The sequence below is a fragment of the Lepidochelys olivacea genome, assembly GCF_965140295.1.
Source record: "Lepidochelys olivacea isolate rLepOli2 genome assembly, chromosome: 6".
Lineage (NCBI taxonomy): Eukaryota > Metazoa > Chordata > Testudines > Cheloniidae > Lepidochelys > Lepidochelys olivacea.
This window is the reverse complement of record NC_140416.1, coordinates 33,899,634-33,923,347: the sequence shown is the minus strand read 5'-3', so window position 1 is coordinate 33,923,347 and position 23,714 is coordinate 33,899,634. Positions and strand designations below refer to the sequence as shown.

Sequence of the window (23,714 nt, the reverse complement as noted above, 5' to 3'; positions counted from 1 at the left end):
ACTGCAAGAGAGTTGAGAACCACTGACTCAGGTAGTAGGGAAGAATAATTCCCTCCACTGCAGGAATGACTGGATAACAGTAACAGAGGTCACACTAGATGATCATAATGGTTGCTTCCGGCCTTCTGTGAATCCAAATCCCACTGAATCCAAGAGAAAGACTCCCACTGATTTCAACGAGCTTTGGATAAGGCCTATAAAGAGAGCTGGGAGGAGGTATTCCACAGATCACGCTTTCCTGTAGGGCTGGGGCTGAATAGTCAGGTTTACAAGTCTCTTCTCTACATGAAGTTGCTGTTACCAAGGGGCCATGCAGCTTCAAACCCCACTGAACAGGGCCAGGCCTTTCATCTAGTTGTGGCTCACATGAAATGGTCATTCCCTGCCCTACAGAAAAATAGATGTCTGAGCTATCTTCCTCTACATCTCCCCCCATGTCCTGTATATAAAATGAGTGAGGTAAGATTTGTGTTGGAAACACACATATACATACACACAATTTATAGTGCAAATCTATACCATGGGGTGATTATTGTCCACAGTTAATATTCAGCTTCTGTCTTACAGAGTGTTATCACTTGTAATGTTTTAACAGGAGCGATAGGAGCTTTGTAACTGAAAAGGTTAATATAATAGTCTAATCTTCTATTTTAATCTTGCTAAGTATTTGCCTGAATAATATCCTCTGGCAATGAATTCCACTGACGAGTTACATACTGAATATAAAAGCATTCTTATTTTTCAGACTTACTCTTGTGAGGATCCCGGCTGCCCTGTTTGTATCATTCCTGGCCAAAACTAGACAGGGGGTGGGGGGGAGAAAAACAACTTTGTAATTGCCTTCTTTGTAGACTAATTTAATATATTTATACACAAAATTACTTATTAATTTTGCAAACACAGATGTAAGTACAATTTGCGCATAAATCCATTGATCTAGCCTTTATTTCCTACTGATCGTTGTTAGGAAATAAACTTTTTATTGGCATCAGTTAACAACTTACCCCGGGTGCACCAGGAAATGTAGGACGGGGAATTCCTGGCAGGCCCAACTTGTTGTGTATAGCAGTAGCTGATACTATCTGAGCGGATGACATTGCTGCCATGTGCTGGAGTGCCTTGTCCTTTGCAGTCTGATCCTTTAACATGACAATTACATGGATTCGTAAAACATTTGGCACAGCAAATCCTGTTAAATAAGTGCAGCTACAAGCACATAAGCCAAACTTAAAAGGCCACAGAAATCAAAAAATAGAAAACCATGCAGAAAAATATAGCATGAAGGCTAAAATACACTCAAATTTCCTCAAAGCAAAAATCTTCTCTCAGAGATGCATGGCAGAGCTGAATTCTCTCAGTCTGCTCTCCTGACATGCAGAGAACTCTGGAAGAGCAAATTGTTCCCCAAGTTCTGCAAATCAGATCCACATAGGCAGATCCCTTTGCAAATGCAGTGCTTCACTGACTTCATCTAAGCTTTGTCTTCAGTAGAGGTCTCCATGTATGGCTCTGATTGCAGTACTGGGACCTATGAGAGTTGAGCTCAATCATGCGGATCTGAGAGAATTTGCCCTTAATGAAAACTTTTAAGGAGAACATAGAATTACAGTCACTTGAAACAGGGCATTATTTCTCTTCATGTTTATACACAGACAAACATTTCAAATTCTGATATCCTATATATATATATATATTTTTTTTTTAAAAATCATCACAAAAACAAGGAAATATTTGGTAACTTCCAATTTGAGAAATTTCCATTAATAATTTGCAGTGCTTCCAAAACAACAACAAAACCTGCTTTCAAGCACAGAGACCTGGCTTTTTAAAAAAAATTGTTTGAGTATAGATTTAGGAAAGTGGATGTATTAGGACAGTAAAAATAGGCACACAGTAAATTTTGTTACTCAATGGCCAGATCACATTCCTCGTTTGTAAATACTGTATTAATAAATGCTACTGTTTAGGTCCATGACTTACAGTGAAGGAACACAAGCAATAATAGGCAAGTTCATTTTTACAAGCAAAGTAGCAAGCATGCTGGCAAGGGATGCATGCTTTTATATATGGTACATGAATGTGCATATATGTTCCCTCTAAAGCTTATATGTAGTGGTATTATAGGTGAGCAGTTTCTTCCTTTGAACAGCTCCTTTAGAAACAGCACAGGCTGAGAATACAGTAAAAGCTAGCCAAAAAATCTGCCAAGCACAGCTAACGTATATAATACTTGGTTTAGTTAAAATACTTACCATGCTTGTTACCTGGATACAACAACAAACAGGTTGTTAAAATGCTTGTGTATAACAGAAGATTTTAGTAAAGTACTTCACAGCGTAATAAGAGACAAAGGAAGAGCGGTTTGCCAAATATTACATATAAGGTATAACCAAATAAATAATTTTCACCGAGGGACTGATTCATTAAAAGATAAAAAAGTAAAAACACTTGGGGAACTATGCTCTTCTCCACTGCAGAGAGCAGCAGATCTTGGGTGGTGGGTACTGGCCCTTCAGCATGTTTCCATGGCCTTGGTGTGATCCTATGGAAGCGCCTCTGTTGGATGGAGCTTTGTATATTTTGGCCTCTGCTGGTTTATAAGGGACCTGACGGCAGGTGGAGCAGGGGAGTAGCTACTCTCAGCAGCATTCTCCCTTGCACAACCTGCAGGTTTATAGGCAGAAATCCAATCAAATGTTAATGCTTCTTGAAGCAGCATTAACACCTGTGGACCCATCCATAACTGCTCCTGCACAGCCACAGGGGAAGCAGCTGAGAGCAACACGGTTCCCGTAAAAACCAGGCTGTCAGGGAGAAAAGGACAGTGGAGGGGACACTGGGACTCTGAGGCTCCTGAGGTCTCAGGAGATCTGCTATTGAAAAGGCTGACTCCACTAACAGTCCTGCACAGTGAGAAGGAATCTTCTGACTGAAAACTCTAGTAAAAATATAATATGGCCCTCAGACAACGTGTGTGGTATCCTTGATTTCTGACTTGGTGAATATAGATTTAGGGGCTAATCCTGCAGCCTTTACTCAGGCAAAACCCGCACTGAAATTTTGAAATTAGTTGGTTTGAAAGAACCAACAATTACCTGCACAGCCTCCTCTCTAGGTATGATATATCCAGTGCCTTCACATAAACAGTGCAGCCAATTCATGGGCTTCTTTTTGAATTCCCAAATATACATTGCTCTGCTGTTATATGGAATTTGCTCCTCTGTGAATCTAAACTCTACTGGGGGTTAAATATTCAAATGCTCTGTTTGGGATATAAATGCCTAACTGGGCATTGCTCAAGCCCACAATGAATTATGCTCTTACAGACAATCAAAAAAAAGAAAAAAAAAAAAGAAAAAAGCTTTTAAAGATTTCTATTTTCCTACAGGAGTCGCACTTCAGAGGAGCAAGTCCAGAAATAGCACGTGTCATTTACCCTTTACTAGTGATACGTCTGACAATCATGAGTTGCAGGAGCTGTCATAGGGGCTGTGCAATGAAGAGAAAATTTGTGTAAGTTATCGTGGGGGACGAGAACGGGTAATTTAAAAAAAAATCTGATTGTGAAGAGCTAAGTGTATGTGTGTGTGTATATATACGAATAATAGAATGTACTGTTGCTATGTGCATTTAAACACCCTGCATTTCATCCCAGAGGTGCATGCCTTTCTGTAGTAGCAATGCATTTCAGTCTCTTTGACTAGTTACATTTTGAATTCTGCTAGGCTGGAAGAAGACAAGATCAGCACTGGCAATGCAAGAATAGCCCTGAGGGCAAATGTCTCACAGAGTTATAAAAGTCTATATAAGTTCTTCAACTGGTTTCAATGGAGCCACACCAATAAACATCAGCTGGGAGTCTGACCCTAGTTTAGGATTCTGAGTCTCTGGTCTGGCATAGTTTTTTAGCTGGTTAGAAAGGAAGTTTTTTCCGAGTTAAAAAGTTGCCTGGCTTAACTTCTCTTTCATTTCAAAATCAAATACTGTACAAGTAGACAAGAGGCTCCGATTTCCATTGGTCCTGAGCACACATAACTCTAGCGGAAGTCAATGAGAGCTACAGCTGATTGACACCTGTAAAATAGAGCCCAAGACACTCATCTTTCAAAAAATCTCCATTTTAAGGTTCATTTTTTACTTGGATCAGAAAATGAAGCACTAGCCATATTTACCTTAGCTCACCTAAAAATAAACAAAACTAAATAAAAAATTGCAACAGAATGTATAGCCACATCAATTCTGCATAACCAATACAAAAGCGATCACATTGTCACTAATGAAATGCAGACACTTCTGGGGTGAAATACAATAACTAATTAATAATACATAGCAATACTCAGAACAGTTTAGGCAGAAAGTGAAGAATACTATATCCAATTAAAATAGCAGGGGGAATTTAGGCAGGCAGATTATAGTAATTACCCAAATTGGAATTTGGCCAGGACACATGGCCTACTCTAACAGAGAATGCCATGGGATCTTTAATGACCACAAGGCGTCAGGACCTTGATTTTACATCTTATCAAAGACAGAGTGCCTCAGTTATCCAGTGTATAAATTTGGAATAGCCCTACTGAAGTCAGTGAAGTTACAAATATTTACACTGGGGTAAATGAGAGTAGGATTTGGACCAGAATATCCAGGAGCACAGATATTGGTTCAACATAGACTCAGAAGAAGAGGTTCCCTACAGCATTATTAACATTAATTCCTGCAGCAGCTTAAGGTATTTCTTGGATGAGTCCCATCTGGTACTGACCTGCCCTTACCCTACTTAATTTATGAGCTCTGATGGGATTACTGGTGCCCGAGAATGACACTGAAGTAAATCATGGATTTCACTTTTAAAAATCCTCTCTTCTTTTTCTCCCATTACCAAATTCTTGTATTTTGTGATATACAGTTAGAAGAACTAGACTAGATTTAGAGCTCAGTCATACCAGTAAAAATCCGGAATTGTATTGAAATCACTAGATTTTCCATTGAGCTCAGAATTTGTCTTGCAATTTTTAGCTGTCTCCAACTTGAAGTTATAAGCCTTTTGAAAGATTTTGTGTGTGTGTGTGTGTGTGTGTGCGCGCGCACGTGTGCACACGTGGACAAGGGGTAAATTGTCAGAATCTAACAAATGGATTACACAACTTTTAATGAACCAGACCCCTAGCGTTTATGTTACACACATTATTTTGGAATGTGGATCACTGTCACATTAACAGAGGACAATTCTCCAGAATCATCCACTTTACATCCAAATTACAAATTTAAATACATTAAAAGAAACATAGGGTAAAACAAGTTTTACGTAACCAGCACATTAGGATTTGTGCTTGACTTTCTTTTAATCCAACATAAACAACAGAATAATCAATCAGTTTACTGTAGTTCTACTAAAAGAAAAAGGATCTGTTATCCTAGAATGATAAATGGGGCTTTCAATACCACATTGACTAGATGGATTTTGAAAAAATATCTAAGACATAAGAAAATTAAGGGCAACAAAAGATCATGTGAATTCAAAACGCCCTAAAACCTATTGAATGATTTTTTAAGACAAAACTTTTCTTGTAGGAGAAAAACATGATGTGGTGAAGAAGAAACAGCAATTTTGCTCACAAAATGGATTTTACAGTGTAGCATAAGACACTGACATAAAATAGTTTCCTAATAAGTAATTTTGCAGATGTTATTTCTGCTCATATATTATATTGATTCAAATAACCTTTGCAATTATTAGCTGTAGCTCAAAAAAGATAAACAAATCGTGAAACTATACAATTTTTCTGGACAAAAGAGAGAGAGCACTTGAATGTTTCTAGCCCTGCTCTCCAATTTGCTTATTATTAGAGAAGACAGTAGTAAATACAAAAGCTGGCTATTTCAGCCAGGCAATAGCTAATGCCAAGAAGAGAATGCGCATTCAAAGCTGTCCCAACTTGCTGCCTAATGAGTAGCAATTAATCCATTTTATTGTATTTCAAAATGCTGAAGACTCCATTCACATCAAAGGGAATTTTTCAAGGCTTTTATCATTGTTCATTTAAAACGTATAGAGCTATCTTTAGCATTCTATCATTGTCAACAATAATATTTTTTTATCCCTCAGTGTGGAATGTAGAATAATGGATTTTAAAACATGTAATACGTATGAACTGTAGGCATTTTAATGTTTCTTTTTTGCTTCTCTTTTAATTAATCTTATACGATGAAAGAATATCTAAAATCAAAGTCAAAGATAGGAGTGGATTCTGGTGTATGGACTTTTACTTGAATTCTGTATCCTTGCTCTTTATTTAGGCAAAACTCCCACTGGCTTCAATAGTAGTTTTTCTTGAATGCGGCGTGAGGATTCAGTTCACCATTAGCATGGAGAAGGGAAAGTAGAATTTTTATCTGATAAAGCTGTTTCTGCATCTCAGATATACCAGTTCAGAAAGATGGGTTGCAGCATTTCCTGTCTGAGTGACAGTAACCATCACCAAGAGGAACTGCCTCTGAGTTTTGTCTCCAAGAACATCACTCTCCCACCCTCTCTTGCCTCTTTCTCCAGGAGGCTTCCATAACCTTAGAAACTGTTTAAAGATGCGGGTGGGGAGGCTAAGATCCCTAAAAAAACCCTACAATATTTGAAATCCTGGCCTAAAGGAAATAGGATGCATTCCCCTCCCTGGCGAGATCTGTGGGACACTTCAGATTGGTGTATTTGAGATGCAGTAACAACGATTACAGGTAAAAATTTTCCTGCATGCTAAGATTCACCAATCCAGAGTGATTGTTGGCATAGTGCCAGGTAAATTATTACAAGGACAACCATACTGCACCCTCAAAAATACTTTCCGTTGAGACTTTCCTCTCACTATTCAGGAAGAGGACGCTGGCAAACAGCCTTTACAAGGAGTGGGTAAGAAATATTATCTGTCAGGTAAGCTTCAACAATATGCCAGCCAATTCCTAGAGTAACCATAGCTTTGCAATCTTTACATCCAGTCCTAGGATACTGGCAGAGGACGAACAGCTAATTGGATGCCTTAAATTCCTTAGCAGGAGTGCCAAGTACTCTATCACTGGCTGGATCTTCAAGCAAAGGCTAGGTAGGTAGAATGATCTCTTGATTTAAATTAAATCCTGAAGGCATCTTGGGAACAAAAATTATTTACTGCCTACTTTACAACACTAAAAAAAACAGGAACTAAGGTCACTGGGACTGCTCCCAGAAGTCCAACCCAATAGTTATATGGAAAGAAAATTATTAGCCGTGAGTGGGCCACAGCCAAGGCCAGTGGATCCACCACTACAGAGTTCTATAGGCCTGAAGCTCTGGATCCTAGATGTCTACTACAGACCACCAAATTAGGAGGAGGAGGTGTATGAGATACTTCTAGAACAAACAACAGAAATATCCAAAACACGAGACCTGGTAATAATGGGGGACTTAACTAATAATATGGCAAAACAGAACTTTTTGTTCCGGAAAGCGGATAAAGTAACAAGGGGGACAGCTACTTTAGACTTGTTTCTGACCAACAGGGACGAATTGGTAGCGAATCTGAAGGTGGAATGCAATTTAAGTGAAAGTTATTATGAAACAACAGATTTCATGATTTTAAGGAAAGGAAGGAGTGAGAGCAGTAGGATAAGGACAATGGACTTTAAAAAGCAGACTTTAACAAACTCAATGTACTGGTCGGTAAGGTCCCATGGGAAGAAAATCAAAGGGAAAAAGAGGTTCAGGAGAACTGGCCATTTCTCAAGGAGCCAGTATTAAAGGCACAACTACAAACTATACCAGTGCGAAGGAAAGATAGGAAGATAGTCAAAGGTCAAAATGGCTCCATCTGAAGCTCATTAATGACCTGAAAATCAAAAAGGATTCCTACAAAAAGTGGATACATGGACAAATTGCTATGGAGGAGTACAGAAGAATAGCACAAGCATGTAGGAACAAAATCGGAAAAGCTAAGGCACTAAATGAGCAAGGGACATAAAAGGGAATAAGAATATATTAGGAGCAAGAGAAATAGGAAGGAAAGTAAAAAGAAAAGGAGGACTTGTGGCACCTTAGAGACTAACAAATTTATTTGAGCATAAGCTTTCGTGAGCTACAGCTCACTTCATCGGATGCATTCAGCTGGAAGTTTAGATCCTCTGCTTAGTGGGGAAGGAAAGCTAATAACTGATGACATCAAGAAAGCTGAGGTCTTCAATGTCTATTTTGCTTCAGTCCTCACTAAAAAGATTAATGATGACCAGATACACAACACAATTAATATTAACAAATAAGGGAAAGGAATGCAAGCTAAAATAGGGAAAGAACAGGTTAAAGAATATTTATATATAAGTTGGATGTAGTCAAGTCAGCAGAGCCTGCTGAAATTCATTCTAAGGTACCTAAGGATTTAGCAGAAACAATCTTGGAACAGTTAGCGATTATCTCTGAGAACTCCTGGAGGAGTGAGGTCCAGAAGACTGAAGAACGGCAAACCTGGTACCTATTTTTAGAAAGGGGAACAATGAGAACCTGGGGAATTATAGACCTGTCAGCTAACTTTGATACCTGGAAAGATACTGGAACAAATATTAAACCATCAGTTTGTAAGCATCTGGAAGACAATAGGGTTATGAGGAATAGCCAGCATGGATTTGCCAACAAATAATCATGCAAAACCAATCTGTTTTCTTTCTTTTACAGGGTTACTGGCCTAAAGAATGACATGGGGGCAGGGGGAAGCTATGGAGATGATATGTCTTTATTTTATGGATTTGATATATCTTGACACAGTCCCACATGACAGTCTCATAAGCAAACTAGGAAAATGTGGTCTAGATAAAATTACTAAAAGGTGAGTACATAACTGGTTGAAAGCCCGTATTTAAAGAGTAGTTATTCATGGTTTGCTGTCAGACCAGGAGGGCATATCTTGTGCGGTCCCACAGGGGTCAATCCTGGGTCTGAAATACTATTCAATATTTTCATTAATGACTTGGATAATGGAGTATAGAGTATGCCTATAAAATCTGCAGATGACACCAAGCTGGGAAGTGTTACAAGCACTTTGGAGGACAGGATTAGAATTCAAAATGATCTTGACAAATTGGAGATTGATCCGAATTCATCAAGATGAAATTCAATAAAGACAAGTGCAAAGTACTGGGATGCTCTAGTTTACTGGGTCCTGCCACAACACAGAAGGCTGGACTTGACAACTGGAAAACAGAATCATAGAAATGTAGGGCTGGAAGGGATGTCAAGTAGTCATCATTTCAGCCCAAAATGCCTATAGGAATAGCAACAAAGCAACTGCACAGCTGCTTCTCAACATGCTACCAGATTTTTGCAAGAGAATTTTGTTAGTGGAAGCATATTTAGGGAATAATCTTGTGGCAAGGCAGGAGAAAAGGAGACCTAGGAGACTAAGGCCATCAGGCATCTCTGGCTGAACTGGTAATTATGGACAGACAGAAGGGATATTTGGATTCTTTCCAAAAGCAAGAAGATTCTCCCCTCACACTATAGTTGAGAAATGTGATGCTCAGATACAGGTTGTCTTAAATGTCTGTTGGTCTCCTGAACACTACCCATAGCACATTATATAAAAGTTATCTTTGGCCTTTGGTCAGTGCTGGACCGCTTGATTCACCGATAGGACAACTGGATAATACAAGTATGAGATACAGGATAACTGCATTCCCTTGTTATCCCAGATACTCTGACACTGGCTGTTTTTCATGTGCTGGCTAATACTAACCCAAAAGATGATTTTACACGGGATGATCTGGTTATAGCAAAATACAAGTAACTGGTCTTTACTGTAGCATGGACAATGGAATGTAAAATCAGGGATGCCAAGAAGTATCCAATCCTTCTTCCACCCCAAACAAATGACATTTCCCTAAGGTAATTTTCAGCATATGTTGGGAAGCATGGGTGGTTAGATATAGAAATTTTAGTTGTTCCATAAATCAGGTAATTCCACTAATACAAAATCTCTGGAGGAGTGAGGTTTCTTCTAAGGTCCAAAACAATCGGTTTCTTCCTCTTTCTGAGTGAGTTGTTTCAGCTACATGAGGAGGTAGAGCGGTAGATGTGTTCCTCACCAAGATTAGAGTATTTGTATCATCATCTTCTTCCTCAAAATTTCAGCCCCTCCTTTTTTTTGTGTGTGTGGGAGGGGAAGTGGCAGCTCTAATTTGTTTGAAGATGATTGTGCAGGTAGAGCAGGAGCCATGTTATAGACACAGAAATGTCAAGTGCAACCAGATGGCAGTGAGGGGCCATCTGCTTGGGCAGAGTCTTGGCTTCGCCCCTCCCCCTCCTCTTTCCCTTCAAGGTGCTGGACACTCTTCTGAACAAGGAACTTGAAGAGAGGTGTCAAATTGTGTCACTTCCTCCTAAAAGCCAGTCATATAAGGACGGTATTCTGAGTACAGTATAAATACTTCCCTTGAGGCAGTTAGGTGGGGAATAGGCAGAGTCTTGGCTTTGCTCCTTCCCCTCAATGTGCTGGCAAGCATACCTGAGCTTGCATGTGTTAGTAGGAGGGGGCTGGTCATAATTTGCTGCTGCTATCAGTTAATTTCTCCACTATGGAGCAAACAGAGAGTGGAGGGAACTGTGCCTCTCAGGGACACATTTCCTTCCTTTTGCCGCCCCTTTCACAGGGTTTGTTGTGAAAATTGAAATTGCCCTTTTAAAAAATTAATTTCTCCAACCTTGCTGTGTAATTGTTACACAGACTTGAAGTGAATGTCTTCTGTAGAGCAGCAGGGATAGTGAGACCTGAGTGTGAAGGGAATTCTTAGCACCAGAAGGGTGAAATAATTTTCACTAGCCCGTTGCTTGCTACTCAGCTCAGGTAGAGCTGCAATCCATCAATCTGCACTGATGGATCTGAGAGTGTGGGAATTAAAGAAACCATTACACAATAAGTTGTTGTACTAACAGACTGTTCATTCTTTACACAGCTCCTTAAAACCAACAGCCTTAGCAGGATACTTTTCTGAGCTCAATTTACGGTAAGTGTCTAAAGAAAGTCAACTAGAAAAGGAGACTTTTAAGTATCACTGGAGTTTAGTTTTTTGCCTTGCTCTGTGAAAAGCTTCAGTAGGAATCGTACAGCAGGTGCAGTAATAAAGAATATTTTTGTTTTAAAAATAGTGTCTTTTCATATTTGATGGTATTTTAGGGTCTGGACAATTTTTTTTTTTTTCAAGTTTTCCAAACACGATGGCCAATTTTTTAGTTAGGTTCCTAGCTCTATATTTAGGTATTTCAATACGTTTTCTGATTTTCAAAGTGCTGAGCACTCACAGCTCCTATCTATGTCAAGGAGAGCTTCAGGCGCTCAGCACCTCTGAAAATTAGGCCACTTATTTAGATGCTTAAATATGGATTTAGGTACCTAACTTTAAGCACTCAGTTTTGATAATTTTGGCCTAAATTGCTACATCTCTCTGTATTATTGCACCTTTGGTTAAAAAGCAGTATGTTTAAGTTGCCTTAGTTCTTCATCAACCCCAACTGCTTAGCCAGTGCAGCTAAAAAGCCAGCCACCACAGCCATACAAGCTTGCCAGCATGCTGCCCACTACACACTGAAGACCAAATGCTTCTATCACGTAGGCCTGTTATAAAGCCAGTCTGTTATTTACATATTGCAGTTCCAAGATCGTGGTAAGCTTCCCCAGCACTCACCACTTTGTATTGTGAAATTATTTTCTGAAATATTTTGCTTTTCAGCTAGAACAAAAACATGATTTGTTCTCATTCATAGCCGGGGTGGAGGTGGAGGTGGGGGGAGGGGGGAGGGAAGACAACCCATAACAACTCAGAAAAAAGAAAGGGGGGGAATAAAAGATTTATAAGTTGCTTTGCTTTTTGTAAACAAAAAAAATTTAAAAAACTCTAAAACCTCCTTGCATTTCTAAGTAATGTGAGGTAACTTTAAAAATGTAACACAAGATCTCCCTTGGAAAATATGCAAAGACCCTTATTAAGCATTTCCAAGAGGTTCCTTTTAGGTTTGGTAGATCTTTCACGGAAAAATGGGGACATGTACAATTCATCAAGTCAGATTAAACAAACATATTTATATTCCCCCAACATGATGCTGACTGAAAATCTCCAAAGATTAACTAAGATAAATAAAAATATTTTACTTTGAAAGGAATATATCTTCAGGGAATCATGTACAGTAGTTAATTTAAAGTTATATTAGACTGTACTGTGGAAATTTCAGCCTGCAGTTTCTAAAGCAATCTTAATAACTATACTGTCTGGCTCTTAAAGTAAATAATCTATTTTTAAGTATTTTTGAAAGCATTTCAAAAGCACAGATTAAAAGCATTTTGGAACAGAAAAGAAGCATCACAATCCCAATTACCGCTGTGGAAATGTTTTTTGTGTACAAGCGCACAAAAAAAACCAATCCCTCCTTTTATTTAAATACACTAACAATCTAGCACTAAGCTGTTAAAAAAATAACGGGTTAAAAACAATCATGTTTATGTGCTGAGTAGTTACAAAGAGTAGCTCACTTTGTATCTAGAGAGTGTTAAAATTTTTAATATGGATGCTAGTGCAGAAATCAGAGATTAAACACAAAGAAATGTAAACAGCTACCACATGCAAGAAAACTAGGTTACAAGAATCACAGCACCAGGCATTCACCAATCACCATGGAAAACAGGAAATGAAATGCATAGCAACCACAAGCCCAAAAGCAGAAAAGCGCATACCTTCAGCTTGGAATGAAAATCACGAGATTTCCTTCTGGCAAGAACCTGAATGTGACTAGACACCTGCAGGGTAGGGGAAGGGAGGAAAACAAAGGAAAAGCCTGTAACCATGGAGATGAAAAGCCCCCTACAACTGGGCAAGCCAAACGTACCTTAATGGCGGCTTGAATTTCTCGAACTTTCTTTCTTGCTAAGACCTGTATGTGACTAGACACCTACATTGTTCAGATTTATAAAAAAAAAAGAGAGAGAAGAAAAGAAAAAAGAAAAAGAAAAACAAAAAGGAAATCAAATTTAAAATATCTTTTTAAATTACTTTTTTTTGTGGGGGGAAGTTATTTACATCTTCAGTAAGCTCTGCTGTTAAAGATACCACGTTCCCAGCCAGATGCCTAGCTCTTAGCACCAAGGCTTAACAACACAGGCCATCATTGCAGTGACGTGACTAAGGAGAAAAAAGTTTAATCAATCAAGTTATATAGTCTTTTACAGGAGAGAACCAATGACACTGTTCAGAATTAGGTGTGGACCACCTGCTCTTTTGTTACAAGTCATACAACCCCTACAGACAGCCAAAGAGTCTTTGCTCATGCAAAGAGTCACTCCTTGCAAGAATAAGGACTAGCCATATTTATAGGGTTTGCAGAATCAGGCCCTTGTAGCATTCAGCATTGAATGAGAGACTCTATTTGACATAGCATCAAGAAATATTACCAATAATTTATCGCGTTCTATGACTTCAAATGATTACACTAAGGCTGTGTTTTGAGCGCATTAATAGCGCTACATTTGTTAACAACTGATAAAATATTGACACACTATAGGTCTTAAGGAACCATGAAATAATGCTACATTTCTTTGTAATATGAATATCAGTCATGTTTCTAAAACATTGATAATAAGTGCAGGCAACTCCTTTGAAGTCAATTTATACCAGGTCTGAATTTGGCCCACTGTCTTTACATGCACGACATCAGTGAAAAATATGTGCAAGCATGAGACCCAGTCCCGCACTGGATCAATTGTACTGGAAGTTTTGCCTGACTGATGAGTGAGAGATTGGGGGCCATGTTTTGCATTCATATTTTCTCAAGTATGTGTTAAAATCTGTTGTGATGATAATGGATTAAATCATAAGAACATAAGAATGGCCAGTCTGAGTCAGGCCAATGATCCATCCTGCTCGGTATCCTGTTTCCCAACAGTGGCCAGTGCCAGATGCTTCAGAGGGAATGAACAGAACAGGGCAATTACCGAGCGATCCATCCCCTGTCATCCAGTCCCTGTTTCTGGCAGTCAGAAGTTTAGGGACACCCAGAGAATGGGGATGACCATCTCGGCTAATAGCTATTGCTGGACCTATCCTCCATGAACTTTTCTAATTATTTTTTGAACCCAGTTATACTTTTAAATCCTGCCAAGTTGCTGAGCAACCAATCTAAACAGAAGCTGAGGGCACTTAGAACAGAGATGGGCAACCTACAGCCCACGGCCCTTGAGCTCCTATCCGGGGAGGCTAGCCCCTGGCCCCTCCCCTGCTGTCCCCGCTCCCCCCGCAGCCTCGGCTCAACATGCCACTAGCGCTCTGGGCGGTGGGGCTGTGAGCTCCTGCCAGGCAGCGCAGCAGGGTGGCTGGCTCCAGCCGGCCGGCGCAGCTGCCAGTCCTGGTGCTCTGAGAGGCACAGTAAGGGGGCGGGGAGCGCGGGAGGAGGCAGGTTGAATAAAGGGTAGGGAGTCCCAGGGGACAGTGAGGGGCAGGGAGCCGGGGAGGTTCATAGATCATAGAATATCAGGGTTGGAAGGGACCTCAGGAGGTCATCTAGTCCAACCCCCTGCTCAAAGCAGGACCAATCCCCAATTTTTGCCCCAGATGGCCCCTTCAAGGATTGAACTCACAACCCTGGGTTTAGCAGGCCAATGCTCAAACCACTGAGCTATCCCTCCCGCAATAGGTGTTGGATAGGTGTGGGAGTCCCAGGGGGCCTGTTGGAGATGGGGTGTGGATAGAGATTGGGGCAGTCAGGGGACAGGGAGCAGGTGGGGTTGGATGGGGGTGGGGTCCTGGTGGGGCAGTTGGGGCATAGGGTCCCGGGAGGGGGCAGTCAGGGGACAAGGAGCAGCGGGGGTTGGATGTGTCGGGGATTCTGAGGGGGGCAGTCGGGGGTAGGAAGTGGGAGGGGGTGGATAGGGGGTGGGGGCCAGGCTATTTGGAGAGGCACAGCCTTCCCTACCCGACCCTCTGTACAGTTTTGGAACCCCGATGCGGCCCTCAGGCCAAAATGTTTGTCCACCCCTTACTTAGAACCTCCAGGAGTTGCTCAGCCCCCTGCAGGGCCCAATAACAAAAATTGCTAGAGAAACTTCTCTACCACCATATTATTTGTATTACAGTAGCACCTAGAGACCTGAACTAAGATCAGGAACCCAATGTACTGGGTGCTGTACATACACATAGCAAGAGACAGCTCCTACCCTTGAACAGGTTTGAATCTAAAAAGACCTGATAGATAAAAGGAGGGAGAAATGAAATATTACTAACGTCACTTAGAAAAATCCTTTTGTTGTGGTACCTTAAAGCAACTCATGTTTGTTAGGAAAAAAATGTATTGTAATATGTAAACAAATTCTGATCCCTGAGGGCCAACTTTCCTAGGTTTCTTAATGAAGCAGCCCAGGAACGAGAGTCTGTAGTTATTCAGACTAGTAAGCAGGTTGATAATTCAACATACATACATAATTTTCACACGTGGTAATTTTTGTTTTCAGTTTCACAGGATAATGGTGTGAAAGGTTACACGGTACGCCCAATTCTGCAATTTCAATTTTTTTAATTTTAATTTGTTGAGAAATTCTCAAAATTCTCAGTTTGGTGAAACTCAAACTGTGTCAAAATATTCATGATGTATTCATGTATTTTATTTATATATATGGGGAGGGGAGGCAGAACCTCTGGTGTGCAAATCAGCATATCTCTACTGATTTAAATGGAGCTAGGCTGATTTACCCTGGCTGAGGATTTGGCCATGTGCTTGAAGCCATTGAGTTGTACTGTACTCTTAGCTGCACCTGTGCAACCTCAAGTTCATGGGGGTTGCCCAGGTATAACAGAAGAGAACTTGGAGCTTTAGTCCTCTGCTATGGGTTTCTTTGTCAATGTGTTGTTTGTTCCTTCTCTATGAATTGCAGTTTCTCTCCTTCCTCATGGCTTTTTTTCATCCCTTGTACTTTATACTGCTTCCTAATTGACAAAGAACATCACCAGGGGGAAAATGTCACTCAATTCAACGTGCTTTAAATACAAGCATTGGCAGCAGGCCACCTTCGTTTGTGCTGACTCAGCATTACTTTTCACCACAGTACAAAACACGCATTGCAAGTCTGCATAAAAGCCTCCCCCCCTCCCCCATAACACACAAGGAGACCTGGAAGCTCCTGCTCAAAGTTAAAGAAGGAAAGGGACAGTGTAATTTGCAAACTTTTTACACTAGTGAACCAGTTTAGTAACTTCAGCACAAACTACACAAAGGTTATGTGTGCATTTGTGAGATGGCTAACCACTGTGAATATAATAATTAAAGGATCTAGTCATATGTGATAACTTAACTGATATGTGATAATCTTCTGAAAAAGATTAAAGACTGGTTAGAGGTTTATGCTGACTTATTTATGAACAAATCTTATTGTGGTTACAGAACAACAGCACCCCTAGCTCTTATTTAAACTACTCTATTTCACCCTATAGCAACCACGGACCATGAATAGGGAGCATGAGTAGAATGAGTCCACTGAATGCTCATTATTTATTTATTTTCCATATCCACAGCTAGTAACTTTCTTGTTTAGGTGAAGTGAGCGGACATTTAATTTTCCATTATTCACTATATGAAAACAATTGTTAAATTCTATATTTTCTTTATATGCAAATGGTGCAAGAATTAATATGGCTTATGTTAGTTTGACTTCTGAAATGTTCTTTTCATTATGAGGTAATAGCTACATATGTAGAGAGATTAATATGGAATGTGCCCAATAAATGGTCACTGAAATGATGAACAGATCAAACAATGGATTTTTAAAAAGCACATACTTAATCATAACAGTGAAATCAATGCATTATCTCAATAGAGCTGAATCACCATCAGCCATTGCAGCCAAAAATGCCATGTTTTGTCATTCGCTGACATGCACGCTTTCCAATTGGGTTGTTTTACCTGTTTCCTGGTCCGTGTCTTCCCCGTTCTAAGTTTGATGTATCTGGCTATCAATTCATTCCTACCTGAAATGAAGAAGAATTTACAATGAGGGCCAAACAGCCACAATTCTGTAAATGGAGCTATCAAACTGCATGATTTAAAAATATAAGCTCTACAAATATAAGGATAATCTGATTTTTATATAATCTGATTTTCATTTATAGAAGTGGCATTCATCAATATTTTTACCATTTACTTTTCTTTCCCTAATACAGTACATTACAGACAAGATATGTGTATATAAATAAAATATAATCCTACTTGAGTCCTGCAAACACATTAATGGAAACCCCAGCTAGACAGTGAAAATTTGAAGACACATGTCCCAGTGACTGTGCAGCTCCCTAGTGGCTGTAATCCTCGATCCCCCCTGTGTTAGGAAAGGGTTCCCGCTTGCTGTGAATTTCTCAAGTTCTGCTCTGTGACTTTAGACAGTCACACAGGCCAAAATTTTCAAATGTGAGTTTATAAACTTGGACATCTAAAGGAGCAGATGATTTCCAGAGGATCTAATGCCTCTACAAATTCTAAGCTGAAAATCTGGTCTCTTCTTTAGGTCTCCTACTTTTGGAATTCAGGTGCGAGCATTTTGGCCTTAACTACTCTGTGTCTGTTTCCCATGTTTAAAATGAGGCTCAGAAAATATATCCACCTTACCAAGGTTTTGAGATGATTAGATAATTACTTTGTAAAAGTGCTTTGAGATCCTCCAATGAAAGAAGCTACGATCCTGATTCAGCAAGGTACTTGGGCACACACTTAACTTTACGCAAACAAGTTCTTGCATTTACCTGCTTAATTGAGGACTGTCAGCACTTACTTATTATTTTAAAACTCTAGTTTGGTTTGAAACATACTCTTTGAACACAGGATTTCAAAGTCTAAAGTTGGTCTGCTTTCTCAGCCAGAGAGCAGGGTGTTTAATGAAAGTAAAATTTTCTTTAAAAATCTCCCTCCTAAACATTACTGACATCAAGGTTAATGAAGTTTCTATGATGGCCTATTCATTTTCACTTTATATTATATAATCTCTATTTTACTTCTCATCATGTTGAACAAATGTTATGCTAACTTAGAATCATATTTCTGTTAAACACAAGGTAAAGTAAGCAAGGTACCAGTGACAATGAGAGGACTTAAATTAAGAGGTTTTTTTTAATTGCAGGTTGAAGACTATGGTATTAGAGACCTTAAATCTCACCACCTTCTGGGTCACTTTGAAGTTAACTAGGAGGGTCTCTGACTAGAAGGTGCAGGTAGGTGTTATGCCCATATCAGACAAGTATCCAAATTTGTATTGGTTTGCTGTTGTGGGGGCAGATACAGACATTTTTAAATAAGGAACCTGCATTGGAAGGGGCACCTGTTAAATGGAGCATGTAACTAGGGCCACACACAAGTTTTTGGGGCCAGGGTAAAATTTAAAACTAAATCAACCAACCCAAAAAATTATCAGTGCAAAAACACTGAGGGAAGGCTGGAAAGGGGGAGCATGTCGGAAAGAGAGCCTGCCTCACACTAAGCTACTGGCCTGCGGGGCTGGGCCTGGCTCCACATAGGTGTTGCAACCTGGCACATGGGATCAAAGCACCACGCATGATGGGCAGTTGGCAGCCAGACCAAACTTGAGTGAGAGATATGTGACTCGGTGCACAGGGTTCCGGTTGAGCCAAATTTGAATGGTGCTGTGACCCTGTGCTCCAGGTCATGAGCCCATTTACTCAAATTCCATGGGCTTGGGGGCCCTCGCAAACAGTGAGTCCAGGGGAAACTACTCCTTTTGCCCACCCTCTCTGGGAGGTCCTACACATAACACAATTATTTAACTAGCCAGGAAGGGGAAATGGGCCACTATGGTCTAGTTTTGCTCTGAAGCACCAGTTCATGGAGAAAACAGCACTAAAGTGGAAAAACAATTAAAAGATCATCCAGAAGTAAAAGGTGGGTGAGTGGTCAAGAGACTGAGGCCTGAGCAATGGGAAAGAGCAGAGAAAACACAAATAAAATAATAGTTCCAACACACTATATTGCAGATGCACCAGGTCAGCAGCTTAAAGCAACCTTCCTGCAATGGTTTGGTACCCTTACACATCCATATTGTCCCTATATTATGTATAGGGTAATACAGTGAGTGAAAACTGCTGCGAAATGAAACGAGAACAAGGAGGGTGAAGGATTATCACTGCCTTTAATTAGGGAACATGAACAGTGCAAAGGCTCTGGAACCTGGCAAACTTCAGGTTGCAGTGTATGGTTTATCTGCTTGGCCAGGACTTAACAGAGCTAATGTGTCCCTCAGTGTGACAAGCTGTGAGGAAATTTTACTTGATTTAAGTGCACCTTTTGTTTAAACTAGGGGAGGTGCCCTGCTGTGGAAGCAATGGGGGCCACGTATATATCTTTCAATAAACACATGAATAAAATACTCAGGCCCAGTTCTTCAATGCAACAAGGTAGAAAAAGTTGCCCTAGAGGGACAGCTGGTGATTCCCATCATGTAAGAAAATCCTTAGTGTAAAAACAGTGTCACCAGCTCTACAGCCCCACATTCTGCATTCCTGACAGGCTTGGTGTGGGGGTAAGAGTGCTCTCATCAATCCTCAGCCAATGAAGTAGTCTTCATGAGATCATGGCAGTTGGCCTAAGTCACACTTGAGGAAGGGGCTGTTAAACAACTTCAAAAGATATATTTGTACCACTGTGTGTAAATATATTTAAAACATGGCCCTTTACTTATCTAGAGTGAGTTTTTATACTAGGATTAGGCATTGCCTTGAAAATGGAGTTTAGAATGAAAATGGTGCTGGTATCTAGGGGTTGAAAATTTTACCCAACACACAACAGCTCAAGAATTAAATCTAGTCACCTGGCCTAAACTCACCAGCACCCCAAGTCATTCCCCCATTCTAAACTATCACCAATGGGAAAGCCACATTTTCCTTGATCAGAGTCAGGGTAAAGGCAACAGAAAGATGGCTTAGAGCCATTGAGCATGAACTGAGCAGAGCTGATTGAGCCCTAGCTGCCACCTGCCCTTAGGAAAATTTCACTAATCAATAAGCATGAACAATAACACTACTTAATACACACAAATTACACATTCACTGCATATCTAGAATTGCAACCCCTCAATATTAACCAAATTGTTGAAGCTGAGATGCAGTAGTTCACCTGAAAGAAATTTTAGCCATTTCTATTATTTCATTTAAACACTGTTATAATCTGTACATAATTCTCCTCTGATCTAATATTGCCACACCCAAGTATTAAAACATAAGATTTTTTAAAAATTGTCATGATTTTTAAGTCAAAGTTGGTTTGAGCGTTTAGTGGTCATGTTTTCAAGCTTTTCTCCTCAACCCTGAGGGCTAAAAACTTTTCTTTTTAAATGAAATTTGTCATATAATCACCTGGCAGGAGCTGAAGCTTTTCAAAAAAATCCACCAAATATTGCAAGGTTAATACTCAAACGCTGCCCCTAATCTGACTCCCATCTGCACACAAGCTAGCTGGCCCATCCCAGGGCCTTCACAGTTTGGTTGTTCTGTCTCATGTTAGGATAGCTTGATTCTTGCATGAGTGTCATTATTTGAATGTAGTAATTTGAGCTAACAGTTGTATGTAGTGAGACAAGCCCTAAGAGACAAAGCATACAAGATGACCAAGACCTTACAAATCTTCTAATGGCCATAGTTTTCCTCCAGGGGAGAAATGATCCCCAAGTCTAATCAGGGAAAAAGATACTTCAGCCTTAGAAGTCTCAGTAACATACCAATATCAGTCTAGCCAGTGTTATCTGAGAAGCCTTAACTAACTAAGCCTTTCTTAGACTCCACCTGTAAAATAAACATTACCTAACACATGAAAGGAACTAGGATTCTCCAAATAAAAGTTTAGGGACTTTGTGTTATCTGCCAAGCAACACATTCTCTCTTTTTCTAAAATCAGACTGGGTCAGAAACTGACCAAAGAAAAACGCTTCTCTCTTGACTGACATGGAAATGGAGAGAATTTTAAGGAAGCAAAGGCAGGACAGGATCCTAAAACACACCCTGTCTTTGTGAAGTAGCAAGAGACCGAAACAAAATGGGACTCAAGGAACCACCTACATCAGACATTAGAAATCTTAGGAGTTGCAAAGTGTCCCTGATTAGATATGAATGTGCTTCTCCAAGAAGAGTACGTTTGTGGTACTGTTTTCTCCACCCTTCTCCTAAAGGTGAAAAATAATATATATGGAGATTGCCAAGTGGAAAAGAAACCTCACGCTCATGAACTAGAAATCTTCTATTCCTTCTTGTCTTCTGTTATGAGCCAGTCTCCTCCTTGGAATTTTTTGGTTCAGGTATCAGACAGTCTTGGGAAGGTGCCCAGTGAGATGAAGCACATCTCCAGAGCAGAGGAATCTTACTGAGCCTATTCCAAGGGATATGAAGAACGGGAGGAAAAGCCTCCCTTCCTCAGAAAGGACCAGGACTGTGGGGGATTAAATTTAATTTTTTTAAAAGAATGTTTGATGTGGGTTTGTTTAAAAAAGAAAATCCAAGCTCATAGGCTTCTTCCATAGTCATCTGTAAAATAAGCTCAATTTAAAAAAAAAATTACAAATTGTCCATTGGTTGATACAGTGGAAGATACATTTTAAAACTAGAGCAATATTTTGTACTCATTCTAGAAACTACTTGGAAAATGGTAGCATATCAAACTTTTCTGCCTGCAGAGTTAGGAAGACATCAATGCATTAGTTATATTTGGAACAAATTTGAAATATTTCTTTCACAGCCATGAGGGTTAGTGACTTTTTTTTATTTAAATGAAAGATTAAATTACATGAAAGTTGACAGCACTCAATCTGAAGAGATTCCTATTCTCCATGGGAAACCAGAATTTTCAAATCCTTCTGATATAAGCATGCTTTACAATGCAAAGAAAACTCTTAATAATTGTGGCACCAAGCAGACACTGATATTATGCAGCATATATTGACACACAAAATGAATGGAGCAACATTCTGTTTTCAAAATATTTTTATATTAAAATAGTTGTAAAAATAGTATTTTCCATAATTCACACTTCAGCTGAAAGTCACACACTCACACTGAAACTATGGATGCTCAGCTGCAGATGCTCAGCTGGGGTAAATTGCCACAGAGCTATGACAATTTGTACCAGCAGTGGATCTGCCCCATAAACTGGCAGGCCAAGTTTCATTCCACTCTCTAGGCATGATCTATCATTCCAGTATTATGTTAAAATCCCGTCGAGTTACACCAGCGTAAAACTGGAAGCAACACAGGGATAAACTGTGCCCTCTAGCTTTATAGCTGCAGGGCAGTGTGGAGTTTTGCAATTCCTTTATTTGGAAAGTTAATGACACAAATTAAAACACTGCACCCAAAGCCCACAATAATAGCTGCCTTCAAAATGTGTGTACTAATAATAAATAATATATTAAGTACAGAAAATTAAACCATTTAATAACTTGAAAACGGGTAGTGAATTAAAAAAAGTTCTCCTATTCAGTAGCAAAATACAAGTAGCTAGAAGGAAAAAATATGCAAACTTGAGATTCCTCTTTTTATGTGACTATATATTGTTAATTTCCCCAAATAACAAACGGTATTTCAGATACATGCATGGGTATTGCTCTGTGTTTAAAACCTCATTACAAACATTTATCTACAAAGATTTCATACCCAAAATGGTATTCTCACCATGGCCAGGATTTTCAAAAGTATTTCGTGGTTTTTGGGTACCTGAATTTTTGACTGCCCAAACAGAAGCACCTACGGAGGCCTGAATTTTAGAAGTGCTGAGCACCCAGCCTTAGACCAAATCTTGTTGTCAATGGGAATTTTCCTTGACTGAGGACGCAGTGCCAAATCCTGATCACCTTATGCTAGACCTCTTACAAACTTCACTTGGACAATTCATGTGAATAAAGGAAGCAGGATTTGGCCTCTTTGTTTTGTCGTGCAGGAGGGCCTGCTCCAGATACCACCAAAGTTAATGAGAGTTTTTTCACTTACTCCAGTGGGAGGTGGATTGGGCTCTATTTGTGGTTTTGCTCTACGAGAGCTTGATTCTGAGTACACTTGATGTCAGTGGGAGTTGAGGGTGCTCAACACCTCACATGAGTAGTCAGCACTTTGCAGGATTGAGCCCTGAACTTTTCCACTCCATTTTGCAAGCACAAAATGAAGCTCTTGGAGCATTTGCCCAAAAGTTTATGTGATGTTTTCTAAAGACATTGTAAAGCTAAATTAACTAACAAAAAGTGTCTTGGAGATAAAAGAGCTGTAAAAGTCAATGACTGGTTAAACAGTTTAAATGCGTAAGTAAGACATCCTCTATTTAAAAGTTATGGGCAAATCTATTTTAAGCTTTTAAAAATACTAAGGGCAGGTGTTTAAGTCATCCACATACTGAGTTTTAAGAAGGCTTAGAGTAGGGGGTTGGGCTCTGCTTCCTATGCAGGCAGCATTTTGTTCAGACAAGCTTACTGCAGAAGGTCATGTGACATAGGCCAAATAAACAGCATCTGGGGATTTTCAATTACAGACCTTCACCCAGCATGCCTGCACTGTAATCTCTACCAGATGAGGCTCAGGCCTCACTATTTTCAATAATTCACACACTGTGTACACATAACATGACAATAAGGGCATTCATGCAACCGCCTGATTCGCACATCAAAGCTCCCAAATGGCCAGCTGTAAGCATGCTTACT

The 23,714-nt window shown here is 39.8% G+C and overlaps 1 protein-coding gene across 5 annotated transcripts in view; it reads right to left on the bottom strand.

Moving 5' to 3' along the window:
* The window catches only part of TEAD1 (TEA domain transcription factor 1), a 213,561-nt gene that overhangs the window by 47,346 nt on the left and 142,501 nt on the right, over positions 1–23,714 (bottom strand). For 3 of the 5 annotated variants that reach the window (XM_084630088.1, XM_084630089.1, XM_084630085.1), the window contains 5 exons: positions 16,943–17,007; positions 12,884–12,946; positions 12,732–12,794; positions 1,005–1,139; positions 752–798 (listed from right to left, as the gene is read on the bottom strand). In XM_084630088.1, coding sequence (XP_084486214.1) covers positions 752–798; positions 1,005–1,139; positions 12,732–12,794; positions 12,884–12,946; positions 16,943–17,007 — 373 coding nt within the window. The remainder of the gene's footprint in view (positions 1–751; positions 799–1,004; positions 1,140–12,731; positions 12,795–12,883; positions 12,947–16,942; positions 17,008–23,714) is intronic. The other 2 variants (XM_084630087.1, XM_084630086.1) reach the window with 2 other exon arrangements.